Source organism: Lepisma saccharinum, chromosome 10 (assembly GCF_977018435.1).
Source record: "Lepisma saccharinum chromosome 10, izLepSacc3.1, whole genome shotgun sequence".
NCBI classification, from domain to species: Eukaryota; Metazoa; Arthropoda; class Insecta; order Zygentoma; family Lepismatidae; genus Lepisma; species Lepisma saccharinum.
In genome coordinates this window covers 84389485-84408406 of record NC_139238.1, presented here as the reverse complement: position 1 = coordinate 84408406, position 18922 = coordinate 84389485, and the positions used below count along the sequence as shown (strand labels likewise).

The 18922-nt window shown below is 41.2% G+C and overlaps 1 protein-coding gene across 8 annotated transcripts in view; it reads right to left on the bottom strand.

The window, feature by feature from the left end:
* Positions 1-18922, bottom strand: part of mtd (TLD domain-containing protein mustard) — a 652551-nt gene that overhangs the window by 329360 nt on the left and 304269 nt on the right. The window contains exon 1 of one of the 8 annotated variants that reach the window (XM_083130057.1): positions 47-1103. The exons of 4 other annotated variants lie outside the window; for them this stretch is intronic. In XM_083130057.1, the coding sequence (XP_082986183.1) occupies positions 47-201 (155 nt within the window). In that variant the 5' untranslated portion in view covers positions 202-1103. Of the gene's footprint in view, positions 1-46; positions 1104-18922 lie in introns of those variants that run through there. 3 more of the 8 variants (XM_083130059.1, XM_083130050.1, XM_083130053.1) reach the window with 3 other exon arrangements.

Genomic DNA, 18922 nt, shown 5'->3' with positions numbered 1-18922 from the left:
AATTCGCACAGGGGTAGGAGTAACGCATATATATAATAATACTTACTCTTGCACACGCCGAGAAAAGGAACCCCCATCGCACAGCAGGGTGGTGAACCCGTGTCTCCAAATTACAACGCTTCTCTGGTAGTCGATGCAGTGCAGGTACGATTCGTCCATCGTAGACTTCACTTTGACGGATGAGTCGTACACGAACTTCATTTCGGAAAGATGGGACGCGTTTCAAGTTCTAAGATGTCTTAAGATGCTGGGGTACGCACGGTGATTGATGCAGCGAAACGTGGTCACCTCGTCTTCGACTCGAGAGTTGGACTACGATGGGACGATCCGGTTGCTGGCCAGGACTTGTCTGCCTGCTCTCACCTCCTTTCTTTCCTGTTTACTTGTCTTGGGCTCTAACTGCGCTAAATGATTTTCAATGTTTCGCACATTGGGGAACCGTCACTAATACGCAGTAAAATCCAAAGAGGATGCAGGTGTACAAGGATGATAGAAGGAATAATGCACTGATGAAATAATTTGCGAAACCTTAATGCAAGTTGATCGATTTCGGACTAAAACGGGTGCTCAAAAAGTTATACTTTTCCGCTGCTGCAGTAAATAAAGGGTTATTCCATGAACAACTGACAGTCCATGCGTTTACCATCCACAAAGACATGTGATACTCTAATGAGAAGAAAGTGACGGGTCCGATTTACATAACTCTGCAACAGTTGATATTTCCAAAATTGGATTTCGAATATTAGAACACAATGCTTGAGCACATCGGGTTGAACAGTCTTCACTGTTAATTTTCAACAATGTAGAAGTAAAATTATGCGAATATTAGTGCATAATGCCTCAGCACATCAGAATAAACAGTCTTGACTGTTCATTTTTAACAATGTAAAATATAAAAATATTACATTAATACATAATGCCTGAGCACATCAGGTTAAAAAGACATAACTGCTATTTACTTTAACAGTGTAGAAGAAAAATAGCACTGGTAAGCTCAGAATGGAACAAAGTAATGAAGATCTTAAGAGAAGATAGGAAGGGAATACATGGTAAACTGCGACAATCGCAATGAGTACCACGTCCTGCTTTCTCAAAAAATGTGAAATTCGGTGGGGGGGGGGGGGGATGCGGAATGAAGAGCGTATATTCTATGCTAGGTAGACTACATTCGAAGCTTGAAGCCCAGAGACAAAATACAGATGAAAAATAGATAAGAAATTGTCGATAAAATTGTTCATTTCAGTAATAAGATGGTGATTCTGGAGTTGGCAACTTAGGAGTTGGCAACCTGTCTGACGTTGCTATGGCAACGGAGAGAAACAGCAAAATGGGTGTGTCCAACGGGGGTTGAGGCGAGCCAAGTCCTCTCCCGTCCTCGATAGCCTACGGCCACCTGTTGTAATACTGATCCAGGGCTCAGAATACACCACTGACGGGAAGGTGAGAAAAATGAGAGTGAAAAGTAACTCCTTGAAGAACTGGAAGGGGTTGAGTACTCTGGAAGAAGCCACGCCTACCATCAGATGCCGGCAGATCAAGTCTTGGTTTCGGGAAATAACTAGGTCTCCCAGAAACTTTCCGTCGCACCACACACTCACTAGTACCACTTCACAATATTATGGGCACCGTTGCACACACAAAACCTGCCCATCGAAGCGGCCGAAAGATACACACACGTTTCTCGCGACCGCACACGGTGACAACCCGGTTTATCTCCGAGCTAGCAAGCCTAGCAACACACACGACAATCAAGGTCAACCTGCTTGTCATGAGCTGCACACAGCTCTCCGTATGAATCCATGGGCGATTGTGCCTTCCAGCCACAACACGGTCTCCATATTCAAATGGCAACTTTGCTCCTGGTCCACTAGGCGAGCGAACCACGAGTAGCAGTCAACGACCGCCTGAGTCAGAAGATACTGTCTCTATCTCCCTATCTTTTGTTTTCCCTTTTTAGGATGATAAGCTAATGCGAGAGAGACAGAAAAATAGGAGCTGATAACGAGTCATCACCATCCAGCTTGCTGAACACCAAATTAGCCGATACCACGTGGTTACTCTAACGTTAACAGAGATTCAAACCGTAGTTGGCTATTCTATGCTCATCGTAACAACAAAGTCCGTGTCTTTGATTTGAATTGGTGTTTTAAGTCCACTTTGTGCACAGTAATCGGGAATGGACCTACAGTTTAAAGTGGAATCCGAACCACTATGTGCCTACACCGGGTATCGAACCGGGACCCCTTGATTACAAAGTGACGACGCTACCACTGCGCCTTCTAGAGCACACACACGAATCTTCGTGTGGTTTACCTTTGCTGTTACCTAGATATTCTCAATAGTTTTGTGGCTACGCAATTCTATTAAACTATTGATAATATCTAGACAATAGCGAAAGCAAACTACGTTAAGATGCACGTGAATACTCTAGAAGGAATCCAAAGCATATGTAATTTTTCAGATTTTAGAATATCCTAGCGGTTTTCCGAAAGAAGAAAATTAAAAAAGAACAGCTGCCTTGATGTCGGCTAATTAATAATATACATATTTACATTAACAAGCAAAAATATTAAAATCATCCAGGCATCGCCCCTTCTGTCGATATGTTCTCTCAAGAAAGATTACGCTGCAACCGAGCTTTAAGAATTAACCCATTGATCATGACTTCACACCAGGATGGATAAAAATCATGAGTTTTATTTTAAAAATTATTTTTGATGATTTCTTAACTTAAATCATTTTTTAAAATTTAAATAGATTTTTATATTTAAAAAAAAAGCTTAGAATTGCTTGTGCGGTTTTTGATTGGTTGATTTGGTGTTTTAAGTCCACTTTATGCACGTAAGGCTAATCGGGACTGAACCTAGTTTAAAGTGGGATCCGAACCACTTGTGCCTCCACCGGATATCGAACCCGGGATCCCTTGATTACAAAGCAACGACGCTACCACTGCGCCATCAGGGAGGATCGTGTTTTTTTTTGGCCCCATACATGTAGATATACTTTTTTTTATAAAGGCTTTTCTAGTAAATGCCTCTCTAAAAAAATTGAACAGTTTGATTAAACCATATAAAAAATTATATGTAAATATACACTTTTCTGTTTCTGATGCTGTATATATGAATCTACTATTTAAATGTTTGTTGAGTGTGTTAATGAAGCTATAATAATTTCAGTAACTTTTCTTCCAGTGAAAATTAAAGATTCTGGATGTACTCTATAATTGTACTTAAAATATTAACTTAAATATTTTTATAGTCTTTGTACCCGAATTTTGGAATTTTTTTTAATAATAGTTTGAAAAATTTCAGGTGCCATGTTCATTACAGTTCAATGATAATGACACTATTTATGGTCTAACATGATTAGTATTTTGTATATTTTTCTACACAAAATGTTCGCTATTTTTGCCTATAAAGATTATTGAATTTTAAATCAAGAGAAGTGTAAGTGTGTTTACTCCTTTCGTAGGAGCTTTACACCATCAATACATATATTTTGTTCCCTCTGTTTTCCTTTCTTAGAGCCTAATAAACACCATTAAATTATTACGAGATTAATGTACTTTCACCAGAAGTGATTCTGATATCTACAAAATCCTTATGTACATTATTCTATAAATAACTTATTTAAAGGGATTTAAATCCGCGTTAAAAAAATCACCTGATTTAAATCAAACCACCTTGTTTCAAACACTGACTTTAATCTTTCAACCTATGAAATATTGTTACAAATCACTGATTTGCTTTATTTTACTTCGCTTCTTGTGTCACTCTTGGCTAATTTGCGAAGATGGAGATGAGTGATGATATGATGAAATTGAGGAATTGACACTTACAAACATCCATGCCCAGATTGGGATACGAATCCAGGATCCCTGACGTCGTAGCGCGATGTGCTAACCACTGCGCCGGCAAAGTGGCACTGTTGAATTCTACTTCTATTCTGGTTATTTTACACCGCCACTCTACCTTCTGAGTTACTCGGAAGGATAAAGAAAAAAGATGAACACATGCCTTGACCGGGATTCGAGCCTGGCACTCTTGAATACTAAAGCTATTGTACGAAACGGGGGGGGATTGCAGAACATGCGACGTAGCAGTACGTGGTGACAAAAACCTGTGTCGAAACGGGCGGAAGAAAAGTATTTTTTTATAAAATAAGTACCTGCAAGTGATTTTCAAAATGGCGTAATAATGGCGTTAATTGAAATAGTGCACGATTCAAGCGGTACGATCGAGCCACGTGGCTACCAGTGTGTCAAGGAAAGTGAGCGAACCGTTACGCGCTTTCATGCAGAGCAAGGTCGGAGCCAATGAGAAGATATAAATAAATGTTCACCTCATATAACGGCTGCCCTTCGATCATTAAATATTCCACCGGTCATTAGTTATATTACTTGTTGTAAAATTCTCACGGCTTGTTGGGACCTCAATGCTACAGACCAGTGATTCTAAATTACATCCAAGTGTACAAATAAAGATACACCCATTTCCTGCATTTTTAGAAATTACTGTACAATTTACAATATTTTATCATTGAAAAACAAACTAACCGTTAATTAATTTACAATATACAGGGTGTCTCGAAAGTAATAGCGCAAACTGACACAGGTGAAAGTACACGATAATAGAAGCAAAAAAGTCTAAGTAAGCATGGGTCTGCAAACAAGCCATTTTAGAGATAATGGCGAATGTGTGATTACAAGCCGCCACTGACTTCATTGTTTGTAAACGTCGTCCTAGTTGGTAAAATGCTAATAATACGTAAATGTTCTTTTTTGTAAACAAAGAGCAAACCTCGGAACGTGCAAGGAGTAAAGCACTCTATGTTTACAAAATGCAATCAATGACGGCTTGTAACCACTCATTCGCACACATTATTAGCATTTTACCAACTAGGACGACGTTTACAAACAATGAAGTCAGTGGCGACTTGTAATCACACATTCGCGATTATCTCGAAAACGGCTCGTTTGCAGACTCATGTTTACTGAGACTTTTTTGCTTACATTATCGTGTACTTTCACGCGTGTCAGTTTGCGCTATTACTTATGAGACACCTTATATATGTGTATGGGTCGAAAGGAGGCTGTAAGGTGATGACGATGAGCGATGCTAAGATTAAATTCATGATGGGACACTCAGAAAGAACGCCCATGCCAAAGCCACCCTTGGCGTCATAGCATGCTGTCCTGCCAAGGAGGTCGGTACCACAAAGTTCACTATTTTGGCGCTTATCTTCAAAATTATCAGTGCGTATTTGCCCACCTATTATTCAAGATTATTCAAGTCTTTAGCGGGTGGCTCCCCGATGGCGCAGTGGTAACGTCGTCGCCTTGTAATGAAGGGGTCTCGGGTTCGATGCCCGGTGGAGGCATATTGCACAGTGGTTCGAATCCCACTTTAAAACTGTATGTCCAGTCTCCATTAGTCTATCTTTGCGTAAAGTGGACTTAAAACAAAAAATTCTGGCGCCTCCATGGCGGAGTGGTTAGCACACCACGTTACGACGACAGAGGTTCTGGGTTGGAATCCAGGCCTGGGCGTGCGTGTTCTTGGTGAGTGCCTTTTCATCTTCATCGTCGCGACTAGACAAAAGTGGCAGAAAAGCGAAGTAAAATAAACCAAATGACACAAGAAAAAAATGTATTCAGCGCCTACAAGTGTGCACCTAAACATCGAACGCTCCAATATAATTTCGTATGTACAGAGCATCTTTGCTTGTGACTCCGAAACTAGCAACAAGGAACTCTAACTCTTGCAATCCGGGCTTCCTTTGGAAGTTAATCCCTTGTTTCGACATTGTTGCAGAGGCCATGTTTGCGTAATGAGATTTAGCGGTGTCATGAATCCACCCGATGCTTGACTTACGGTAATGTCCGGCTCCAACAGAGCTAATGGGGAGGAGGGATGCGAGGAGGAGAGAGATGATTATCCACAGCATCCCACAGGAGCACGCCATCGGCATAGGTCCATATCGATTTCCGAACGCTCCAATACGCACGTAGCGTCATTGTTTCTTATTAACAACCAACAAGGATAATCCACGTTGCGGCATTAACCTATACAGGAGCATTAGCAGTTCTGCAGCGTACTTGCACCAAGGCCTCGATGAAACTTGCTTGTTTCCGGCTGCGGTTTCTGTCTCCTCAAATGCATTCTTGCTAAGGCTGTGCGATATTTCGATATCGAGTCAAAATGTTTAATTTGTCGTAGATACCGTAAAAATATACACTTCGATATATTGATATGTATTATGGATATCGATATATTGATACGAGGGTCACTATTTATATTTTGAGTCTAACAATGAAAAAACATGAATTTGGCATTGAAAATTGCTTTATTGTTTTTCGAAGTATTCTCCTTTATGGTCAATACACTTTTGCATTCGTTCGAACCATTTGTCAAAGCAGTTTTTCCAATCTTCTTGAGACACCTCCATAATATGGTTTTTGAACGCATCAACGGCGTTTTCCGCCGACGAAAATCGTTGTCCACGCAATTTATTCTTGACATTCGGGAACAAGAAGAAGTCATTGGGTGCCAAATCAGGACTGTACGGCGGATGACCCATCAATTCGATTTTTTGACTGTTCATAAAGTCGGTTGTTAGACGAGATGCGTGACAGCTGGCATTGTCTTCATGAAGAATGATCCGACGGCGTTTGTTTGTTTTCCGTATTTGACCGAAGACCTCTGGCAAACAAATTGTTGTGTACCATTCAGAGTTGACCGTTCTACGTTCCTCTAAAGGCACAGTTGCCACATGACCAGTTTTCCCGAAAAAAACAACAACAGGGGACCATTTGTTTCGATGTGCTTCGAGCGCGAACAACTTTTGTTGGATTGGGTTCATCTTGAAACACCCATACAGTCGACTGCTGTTTACGTTCCGGCTCATATGCATATATCCATGATTCGTCACCTGTTACAATCTTAAATACGTCTTTTGAAGCACCACGATTGTATTTATTGAGCATTTGTTTGCACCAATTGACGCGAGCGTCTTTTTCAGTTTTTGTCAAATTGTGTGGGATCCAACGAGAACATACCTTTCTCACAGCTAAATGATCATGTAATATTTTATATATGTTGGTGGAACTAATGTCTATGGTTGCCTCAATCTCACAGTATGTCCCGTGACGATCTTGCAGTATTAGGTTTTGCACAGCATCAATGTTTTCTTGAACAACAACTGATTTTGGACGACCTTCGCGAATCTCGTCGGTGAGCTAATGGCGGCCACGATTAAATTCGTTATACCAGCGTTTCACAGTGGCAAAGGATGGGGCTTCATCGCCAAATGTGGAAGTAAGTTGATCGATGCACTCTTGTCTTGATAATCCACGTCGAAAATCGTAAAAAATCATTGCACGAAAATGTTCACGAGTTAATTCCATTTTATTGTTGTCGCGCAATCTCCAAGGCAACATAAACAATACAAATGAAGCTATTGACAAAACATTTGAAGTACGTTATGGTCAATAATGCCAGACGATTCCGTGCAAACGTCAAATCGCGCCAAACTTCAATGAGTGTTGCCAAGGCTCAAAATATAAATAGTGACCCTCGTATCGACAATGCCGATAATGTCGTGTTCGTCGAGTTCATCGATATTTTCCATACTCGATAATGATATTCAAAGGTAAAGGTAAGGTAACTAAATTTCTCCGTGTAAATAGCACCGTGCCATGAAGGCACAGTTAGTGATGTGAGGGTAGGGTCTCGATCTAGGACATTTTTGAGGTGATGTGATCAACACCACGCTCTGGCCTCCTTTACACCCCCCTGTACCCATTTATTTGAGGCTGGGTGAGAACTAAAGCCGCTTTATGCAGAGACAAGACCGGAAAAATTCCGAACTTAGATCACCCACCTTAGATTGAACCTGGTTCTCCCGCGTGGCAGCCAGATGCCGCACCAACTAGACTACCGCGGCTCATGATATTGATATTCAATCTATATCGAACTTCGTCTCACAGCCCTACTTCTTTAAGGCAAATATGTAGACGAGACAAACAAGGTCTTGTAAAAACCAAGCCGAGAACGAGCTCAGGCCCTTCAATGGTGTAGTGGTATCACAGTTGCCTTGTAGTCAAGGGGTTCCGTGTTCGTTCGCAGGCGGAGATACTTCTTCCAGTGCTTCGGACTCCACTTTAGAGCGTAGTCTCGACTGGTTTATCTCAGAATCGACCAAATGTCAAATATTACAAACACAATATCAATAAAATACAAATATTGGATTAAAAAATAAAACCAGCAGAACGAATCAAAGATTTAGGAAGTCTGTTTGATTCTAAACATACATTTCACGCGCACATTAACGTTGTAACAAACTTCTGGGATTTATAATGCGTACATGCTAGGAGTTCAAAAGTGTGGAAGCTCACTGATGCTCTATAATGCTTACGTCAAATCCAAGATTGAATACTCATGGATAATGTGGCGCCCTCAAACCCGCCAGGACATTAATAAAATGGAACAAATTCAAACTAAATTCTTGAGACACATAAAGTACCAATTAGATGGCAGTTACACTCAAATGGAATTCCGTGAGAGCCTTCTCAAATACTTTACATGTTCCTTCATTAACTTCTAAATGATGCCAATGAAGCTCCATTTTGGATTTCTACGTCCCCTCAAGCAAGTTACGACCAAGATTGCTCAGCCTCCAACGCAGTAGAACCAACGCACTGGCAATACCGCCAATTTGGAACTATGCGATATAACGTGACCTACACAAAGAAAAGTGCATTCATCATTTGAAACAAAACAATGCATATAGGCTGTAGCTCAGACCAAATGTCTAAATACATAACAGGAACGTGCATCAAAAAACGAATCAAGTGATGGATTAGAGTACAGCTCTACATAGAAAGAAATATTCACTTGCTTCATATGACGTAATTTGGCCTTACCTTATATAACGATATACAAAAGAGTACATAAAATTGTAAACGTGAAAAGCACAGCACCAGCCCCCCCAAAATAAAACGGAGCATCAATCGATGAGTTTCTGGTGCATCAAATAGATTTGATTCATTTTGTTTATTTTACTTCGCTTAACTGTCACTTTTGTCTAGTCGCGACGATGAGGATGAAAAGGCACTCACGAAGAACACCCTTCCTCATGCCGGGATTTGAACCCCGACACCTGACGTCGTAGCGCACTGTGCTAAAAACTCCACCACGTAGGTCCGCTGTGTGTGTAGAAGTTAGAACTGAAATTATGTATTGAAGGGTGTCTATCAAAATAACAAATCCAAAATTCTTGACCTTTACATGGCGTTTTCATTAGTTTTTCTTAACCTTTAGTAATTCGACCCTTACTTGGGTAAAGTTGGAAATTAGGAGTTAAGAAAATAAATATTTATTTAATGAAAAACCCCTACCAAAAGGTCAGTATTTAACAAGAGAATTAGACTTGCTTTATCAATTAATGCATCCTGGACTGCATTTGGCACACTAGCGAGGCTTTGACATCTGTACTCACAGCCAGTGTAATTTTATGAGGGGGCCCTGTTGTTATCCTTATGTATGAATATTTGTGATTGTCCCTTCATCCATCTTATCTTACCACCATTCATCCCCATCTTCGCGATTAGCCAAAAGGGGCAGAAAGGTGAAGGAAAATAAACTAAGCCAATCAATGACTACAAGTGTAATTTCTTGACTTTTTGCCTTGCTTCTCCATTCATTTACTTTTGCTTGACTTTCATGGTAGACACACTGTATTGGCTGAGGGATGCACCCCTTCCGGCACTTTGCAATACGCACGTTGGTTGGAATCACTGTCACGATGCAATATGAAGCAATTCGCACACCGCACGCGAACAAAGCATACATAACGTTTATTCGCCTTCGTGAAGAGCGCAAAATTAATCAAGAGGTGCCACAATTACCGTAATCCGCCATGACAGTTCGCTCGCGTGACATGATAACGGTAAGCTACACACACATCATTTTTCGCAGCATGCCAAGATTTCTTCATTAGGGGGGGAAATCGTCTGAAATTACCGACCTCCGTTCGACACACCCCGCAATAAACATACGCCGTCGACTTTCGCGCAGAAACAACCGCCAATACCCCCACAGCGTGTTGATTTCCTCCCCTCCACACGTCCAGGTAGCATGTGTATTAATTAAATCCCGTTTATCACTGTGCCGCATCTGTAGACATGGGAAAAGCGCACGCGACCAAAGAATATTAATTTATAGCATTCTCTCGCGGATTTTTTTAAAAGCTTGCCGGGGGTTGGCCATTATAAAAGCCTGCGACGAGATATACGCCCAGACCACTTATGGGTGTCACCCGCTAAACGAAATGGTCTTGTTCCTGAAAACTCACAAAGTCGCTATTTTCCTTTGTACAGGAGTAGTACAGTGCCCGGGTTCACAGCCCTCATTTGGGGCTCGAATCATCATGTGGGGCTCAGTGTTGCCAACTCACCCCACGAAAATTTCACCAACTGATATTTTGAAGTTTTTTATGATGTATTTGAGGACAGAGTTGACAACACTGTGGGCCCACTGTAGCCTTTTATGATGTATTTGAGGGCAGAGTTGGCAACACTGTGGGCCCACTGAGCCCCAAATGATGTATATTTTGAGGGGCAGAGTTGACAACACTATGGGCCCACTGTAGCCTTTTATAAGGGGGTCTAAGCCCTGTTTACATCTGGCAACACTTCCGTATGACAGAGTTGGCAACACTGTGGGCCCACTGTAGCTTTTTATGTCTGGCAACACTGCCGTAGACAGAGTTGGCAACACTGTGGGCTACTGTAGCCTTTTATAAGGGGGGTTTATTGCCCTCTGTTTATATCTGGCAACACTGCCGTAGATTTTTTGACAGTGTTGTCAACCTACTGGGTTTTTCACTGTAAACTTTCATAAAAGGACCTGAGGGGCCCATGTACCTATGTCTGGCAACACTGTTGGGGGCACAGAGTTGGCGACACTGTGTTACTGTAGCTTTTTATGAGGGGGGTCCATTGCCCTCTGTTTACATTTGCCTACTCACTCTACAAAAATTCCACTATATGATTTTTCACAGGCTAAGCTAACCTACAAATAGTGGCAGCACTTACGAGGCTCGAAGCTTTGTTTTACCAATGCTGAAATTGGCTTGCTCGAAACGAATCGCTAAATATAAAATAAAATAACAATGCCTATGAACCTGTTTGGCTTCAGGAAGCAGGCTATGGAGGTATCCGCCCAAAGCGCACCATCGCCACCTGCGAGCTGGGACCTGTTACCCTCCCTATCTAAACTCAACGGTTTGTTGATTATACACTTGAATAGCATCCTGACCCAGTACGACGAGGATGTGGGCAAGATTTTCTACATATTCAACAACAACTTGAATTATTACCAATTCCCCATCTCCGGCAAACTGCAGTTTGACATGAATCCCGAGAATAAAGGAGAGGCCAAAATTTCCTCCGGCAAGAACATCTATCGCATCAAACACGATAGGATGATTTTTTACTGTAAATTTTTATTAAAGGGCCTGAGGGGCCCATGTACTCTTTATGCCTGGCAACACTGCCGTAGATTTTTTGACAGTGTTGTTAACCTACTAGGTTTTTTACTGTAAACTTTTATTAAAGGGCCTGAGGGGCCCATGTACTTTTTATGTCTGGCAACACTGTTGGGGGCAGAGTTGGCAACACTGTGGGCCCACTGTAGCTTTTTATGAGGGGGACCTATTGCCCTCCTGTTTATGTCTGGCAACACTGCCGTAGATTTTTTGACAGTGTTGTTAACCTACTGGATTTTTTTACTGTAAATTTTCATCAAAGGACCTGAGGGGCCCATGTATTTTTTGTCTGGCAACACTGTTGGGGGCACAGAGTTGCCAACTCTGTGTTACTGTAGTTTTTTATGAGGGGGGTTTATGGTTTTCTGTTTATGTCTGGCAACACTGCCGTGGATTTTCTGACAGAGTTGGCAACACTGTGGGCTTTTACTGTAGCTTTTTATGTCTGCCAACACTGTTGGGGGCCCAGTGTTGCAAACTCTGTGTTGTCGTAGTTTTTTATGAGGGGGGTCTATGGCCCCCTGTTTATGTCTGACAACACTGCCGTGGATTTTCTGACAGTGTTGTCAACCTGGGTTCACTGTAAATTTTCAAAGGGGCCTGAGGGGCCCATGTATTTTTTATGTCTGCCAACACTGTTGGGGGCACAGAGTTGGCGACACTGTGTTACTGTAGCTTTTTATGAGGGGGACCTATTGCCCTCTGTTTATATTTGGCAACGCATCCGAAGAAAATTCCACTATATGATCTTTCACTGGCTAAGCTAACCTACAAATAGGAATTGGCAACACGAGGCTCGAATTATTATTTGAGGCTCGAATTATTATTTGACGCTCGAATCATTATTTGAGCCTCGTCGGTGCTGCCTACCCATCCGAAGAAAATTCCACTATATGATTTTTCACTGGCTAAGCTAACCTACAAATAGGAATTGGCAGCACTGACTTATAAACCCACTGGGTCCTCTTGGCATGTTTTTTCATGATGTGTTGCTAGGCTATTGAGCATCTTGGCGTATACAATGTATATATTTTGAGAGGGGGGGTTATGGCTTTTTATGCTGTACGAATACTGAAAGCTTGACAGTGACAACCAACAGAGTAGGTAAACCTACATCCAGGAACTGGCAACACTAGTTTCTGACAGTGAATTTGAAATAAAATATTAAACAAAATACACTGGGGGAAATAATTGTACAACAATTTGTACCTAATTGTACAACTTAGGCTGTGTCCCCTTGTAGTACGGTTGTCACTTTTCTCGCCAGGTGCCAGCCCGAACTTCACCCACAGCGCTCTGGGGCGCAGGCGCACAGTGCGGAAGCAGAAGGTAGACGCCAAACAAACATCACAATGATTTCCACCTATTTACTAGTTATATTAAAAATGTAACGTGCTACTTTATCATTTACAATTTTTCTACATTCAGTATTATCGATAAACTGTTAAAGTATCACTGAGTTTTATATTGTTTAATTAGTAAATGTTAGAATATGGCTGCCAAGCGCAGGGTCACAGCGAGTTCAAACGTGCATCTGTCGCGCCTCTCCGCTCTCCCCTTCAACTCCACGTTTGCCGCGAATTCGGACAACAATGAAAGCACATGTTTTCACGTTCTCGTAATACTAATCTTGCTCCACTGATTTTAAATTGCTTCCATCCGCTTTTTTTTTCTGTGTTATTTCCGTATGCACGCAACATTTGCTTTTAATAGTATTATCGCTCAGAAGCAGAAGGAGTGTTAGTATAGCAGGCTCCGAGTTTACAATTTATTAAATTAAACAATAATTTATGTAAGAATATACTTGTACTTACCGAACACAAAATAAAAAGCACATGTGAATGTTTGCGTGTGTTTATGTTATATGACGACTGAGTAAAAAATAATGTTGACTCCCCGAAACATAGAAATAAAAAGTAGGTCAAACTTTTTCAACACCCAACCATTTTAAACGTCCTCGCGTAGTAATACGATTTAGCTCAAGACGTTTAAAAGAGTACTCTTAGTCGACGAAGCTAATTGCTAGGGCCCTTATATTACTAAAATATTCTTTAATTTGCATATTTCTCATACCGCCATATGTTGTTCTAGTTGACTTCTTCCAAAAAAATGCTAATTAGCGAGAGTTAATTAAGCAAGGCAAGTAAAAGAAGCAAAATAGAACATATGTGCCGGCGTGAGAATATGTAAAAATTCGATTCAGAGGTGGATTGAATTAAAATTGGAGGATATTTTGCATTTCCCCCCCCCCCCCCTATAATGTACAAAACATTTACCGTACATAATTTTTTCTATTTACAACAGTATAAAATAAGAGGAATGTGTGACAATATCCATATTAATTAGTAAGGTATGTTGTATGCTAGGTTAGCTAACGCTGGACTTGGAAAATTTTCGATTGATGAAAAAAATTGGTTCTATGACGACCTATGTTTATTTTGGTATGGGTGGACAGAGGACACCGAGACTCGACCGACATACTAAACCCGACCTCTCTACGCGTATTCTACGTTACCAAAAAAATCGACAAGGGGAGATTTTTTGATAACTCTTATTTTTTGCAAAATACTTAGTTTTTTTTTTGATAGACGACAACGACGGAGTCATCAATGAGTAAACATCTGAACTCGGCGAACAAGTCAACTTCTGCAAACATTCCCCGAGTGTGCGTGCGTGTGTGTATATGTGACGTCGACCTGTTAAGAATGAAAAGGGGTGAGAAACAGATTCTACTCAATATTTATGTAATGTTCTGTCAGTGGTATCCTGAGAAACCAGTAAATGAAGTGGCTAAGTTGGTATCCCAGTGCAGTGGTGTGTTAGTGTCTGCAGTTGTAAGGGTTATGAAAGAGAGAATGACCGGGAGAGTAACAATGTATGCGGCTACATATTCGTCTGAAGTTTTGAGAGCGGGTTCTCACATTCAGAGGCTCTTATATAAAATGAATAGGTGCAGCGAACTATGAGTGTAACAGCAGATGATTGCGGTCATGGATTAGCTGACGCGGAGTGATACATTGAATCGGTGAGACCGTTTGTTTACAGAAGGTGTTAGGGTTTGTGATTTAGATCTTAGCTTGGATATGTTATAACTTTTTTTTTTTTATAGAGAAAAAAGAGAGAGGGTCATGTAACTGGTGATTTGCTTGGCTAAGGGGAATTTTCTGAGAATTTTTTCTATTCCAAATATTTTTTGTATGTGTGTGTGTGTGTGAGTGTAGAGATTTATGCGCTTATGTATGTGTGTAAACATTAAGGCATTGACTTGTTAAGAATGTTACATCAATAATACTGTCTCGGGAATGTTATGCTTTTTTTTTCTCTATAAAAAAGAGAAATTTGTGTTGATTGTTTGGTTAAAAAGAATTTTCTAATTATTTGTTTTGTCACAAGAATTGTTTGCATTCCAAACATTCCTAAGTGTTTGCATAAAGATTGATACATTTACAGCTATATATGTGTATTAACTTGCTAAGAATATTACATCAATAATACCGGCTCGGAAATATCATGTCTTCTTCCTCTATAGAAGGTCATATAAAATGTGCTAATTGGTTGGCTAAGGGGGATTTTCTGATTAGTAAATTGAGGTTATAAATACGTACGTATAAAGGTTTTGCTAATATGGAATGCTAAAGCTCAGTATTTGGCTCTCTCAGGGATTCGAATTTTATTAGGTTAAACAGCATAGAAATTTCACAGCAAGACTTCTCATATTTACTGACGATATTCTTAACAACCTGTGTTGTGATTCCACTATAAACTGTATACAAAATATGCAGTTCCTAGAATGAGATGGACGAGGCTTATGAACCTCGACCTATACAACTTTGGCCTGTTTTGTTTTGTGGAAATGCTGTGAAATGCTGTCTGGTCTCGAAAATATTTGTTTGTCAAAGGGACACATGATCAATCTCGTCTCGTCTCGAATTTTTAAAAGCCTGTCCCGTCTCGTCCCGTGGGCAACACTAGCTCTGAGTACAGTTTTGTTCCAAAACAAAATGGCGCAAAATATCCATGAGTATTTTCATTCATATTTTTTTCACATTGTATGTGCTTTTACTCTGTGGGTTTAGTACAGGTGGTATTACAAAATATACCCTGTGCTTTATCGACGGTTTTGTTTAGTTCTCGAGCCTAACATTGGGCACTCTGGATACACGTTTCTTTGGAACACGAGCGTCGTTCGTTAGCCATGCTTTCGAGTACTGCAAGGGCCTACATGTAAACTAATTGCACTCGATTTCCTAATGGGCAGAATTAGAGCACGTGATCATAAAATGCATGTTCAGCGTCTCCAACGTAGCTAATTTAGCACCCGAGACTAAATATGGCTGATAATTTTATTTCACATAAATGAGTGCGTGTTTTAATTTGAAATCCACCAAAAGTTGGTTTACGGATTTCAACACATGGTTATTTTGATACAGCAGTTGTGACGGATTTAACGTTGTGTTATTCTAATCGATTGCATTACAGGCGTCCGTCTGACTGCTACGTAGGAGAGACAGGTTCGATTCCCGGGGAGTGGGAATTTTTGCCTGCAATGTTGTTTTTTAAGTCCACTATGGCAAATGTGTCAATTAACTGAAATTGAACAATATTTTTTTTATTTCTTCATAAATATACATGAACGTACAAAAAACTTAGGAAATGGTGCACTGTCTTTTGTAAACATAAAGTAAAAAAGTAAAGTGTTTCCCTGTGCATAGCACCACGCCATGAAGGCGTATAGGGGGTGTGGGGGTAACGCCCCACACTTTTTTGATCCGGTCGTGAGTGGGGGTGATGTGATCAGCATCACGCCCCTGACCGCCTTTACCCCCCCAGGGTTTCCCCCAGGTACCCATGTTATTCGACGCTGGGTGGGCGCCGGGGCCGCTTCCATTGTTAGAAAAGTCCCCGGATTTGAACCGGCCGGGGATCGAACCCGGGATCTTTAGCATGGTAGTCAGATGCGTTACCGACTGAGCCACCGCGGTAAACATGCAGTAAATTTTTTGATAAGTGATTTTAGCTTACTATATTTTTGTTTTTTTTACTCCATCGATACCAGGGACAGTGTAGAAATATCCGTACAATTCCCTCCATACAATCGGTGATGTGACAAGAAGTTCTCTGGGGAACTTTCGCTGATAATCTACGAGGTGCGGCAATTAAATAACGAGACTGCGCACCTCCTGTCGCGTAGGATAGTGGGGGGAGGTAGCTATTGATGTGTTGTTGATATTGAACCTTCACGCGCACCCACTGTTTGTTTCATGATTCTGAAACCTTTTTTTATCTTTGCAGGCTTGCTTGAAGAGGACAGTGTTCTGTACTAGAGCCGGAATCATGGTGGATAATAAAGTTGAGCAGCGTATTAACATCAAATTTCTGGTGAAATTTTAAAAAACACCGACGGAATGTTGTGCAATGTTAAAAGAGGTGTATGGTGATAATGCTATGTCACGTGCGCGAGTGTTCGAATGGCACAAACAATTTTCAGAAGGGAGGGAGGAGGGTGAAGATGATGAACGTCGCGGCCGCCCTGTGAGTTCAAGAAAGGACGACAATGTTAAAAAAATTCATGAACTTGTGCGGAAAGACAGACGTCTGAGCATTCGGATGCTCGCAGACATGATGAACATTAACAAAGAGACAGTAAGACAAATTTTGCATGAGAATTTAAACATGAGAAAAGTGTGTGCAAAAATTGTTCCGAAAAACCTCTCTCAGGACCAAAAAGACAATCGAAAGATTATTTGCTGTGATGTCATGGAACGACTCAAAGCAGACCCAGAATTGCTAACACGTGTCATCACTTGTGATGAAACATGGATTTTCCAATATGATCCCGAGACCAAGCGTCAATCCATGCACTGGAAGACTCCCACATCGCAAGAATGAAAAAAGCACGAATGAGCAAGTCGAAACTGAAGGCAATGCTTATTGTTTTTTTTTTTTGTTTTTTTTGATATCAGGGGTATCATCATGACTGAATGGGTGCCTCAGGGGTCAAACGGTGAATCAGACCTACTACAAAAAAACCAGATTTGTGGAAGAACGATGCATGGATCCTTCACCAGGACAATGCACCTGCCCATAATGCTTTTTCTGTGAAGCAATTTTTAGCCGCCAAGCGCATTCCTGTGCTCGACCATCCTCTGTATTCCCCAGACATGGACCCCTGTGACTATTTCTTCCCAAAAGTGAAAAGTGCATTGAAGGGAACACATTTTCACTCCGTGTAAGAGGTGAAACGAAAAACGGCAGAGTTGTTGAACAGTGTGATATTTGATGACCTACAGCATTGCTTTGAACAATGGAAGACACGTATGCAGCTGTGTATTGATAGGGGAGGGGAGTATATTGAAGGGGATACCAGTCAATTGTAACTTTCTTGCAATACATCACAGTTATGACACCAGTCTTGTTATTGAATTGCCACACCTCGTATACTCCGGCCGTTGTAGCAACCGGTGTCCATTCACAGCGCAGATCGGTTATTTTGACAAAATCCTGTTTCCCTGCTGGCTGCTTTGGGGAGGGAGATTTATAATGTTGCCGCTTCTTGCCCAAGCATTAGGCCTAATTGACCGCGAGTTCCTTAGTAGGTAAACGCGGCAACAGAGGGTCACTGCCATAAAGGCGGCCCCCGCGCCGCATATAAAGGCGGCGGGAATGTAGTGAAGACGAACGAAAAGAATGATTATATGGTAAGCGTCAGGGGTTGCAACGTTTAGAAAGTCGTTGATTTTGTTTCTATATTTTCCGTCGTTGGGTTTCCTCGTCATGTCGATCGTCGCGAATCCGAAATTGTCACTGTTCCAGCAAGAAGAGCAGCGTTCCGAAAATTGATTGATCAACAGGCCGTTGAGTTTAGATAACATGGAAGGTAGAAATTCGTGATCTGCCGTGCGGTGTACAGTCTCTATTGTTTGCTTTCGGAAACCAAAGAGATTCATTGTCCTGAAAACAACGTTGAAACGTTTCGGTAAACGTTCTTAAACGTTGAAACGTAGCGTAACGTAGCGTAGCCTTTCACGGTGTATGTTAACCTCACAAGCAGTGTTGCCAACTCGGGGCGAGGCTCGAATCATCATTTGAGGCTCGAATCATCATTTGAGGCTCGAATCATCATTTGAGGCTCGTCGGTGTTGCCAACCCACTCTACAAAAATTCTACTATATGATATTTTGAAGCTTTTTACGGTGTATGTTAACCTCACAAGCAGTGTTGCCAACTCGGGGCGAGCCTCAAATGATGATTCGAGCCTCGCCCCGAGTTGGCAACACTGCTTGTGAGGTTAACATACACCGTAAAAAGCTTCAAAATATCATATAGTAGAATTTTTGTAGAGTGGGTTGGCAACACCGACGAGCCTCAAATGATG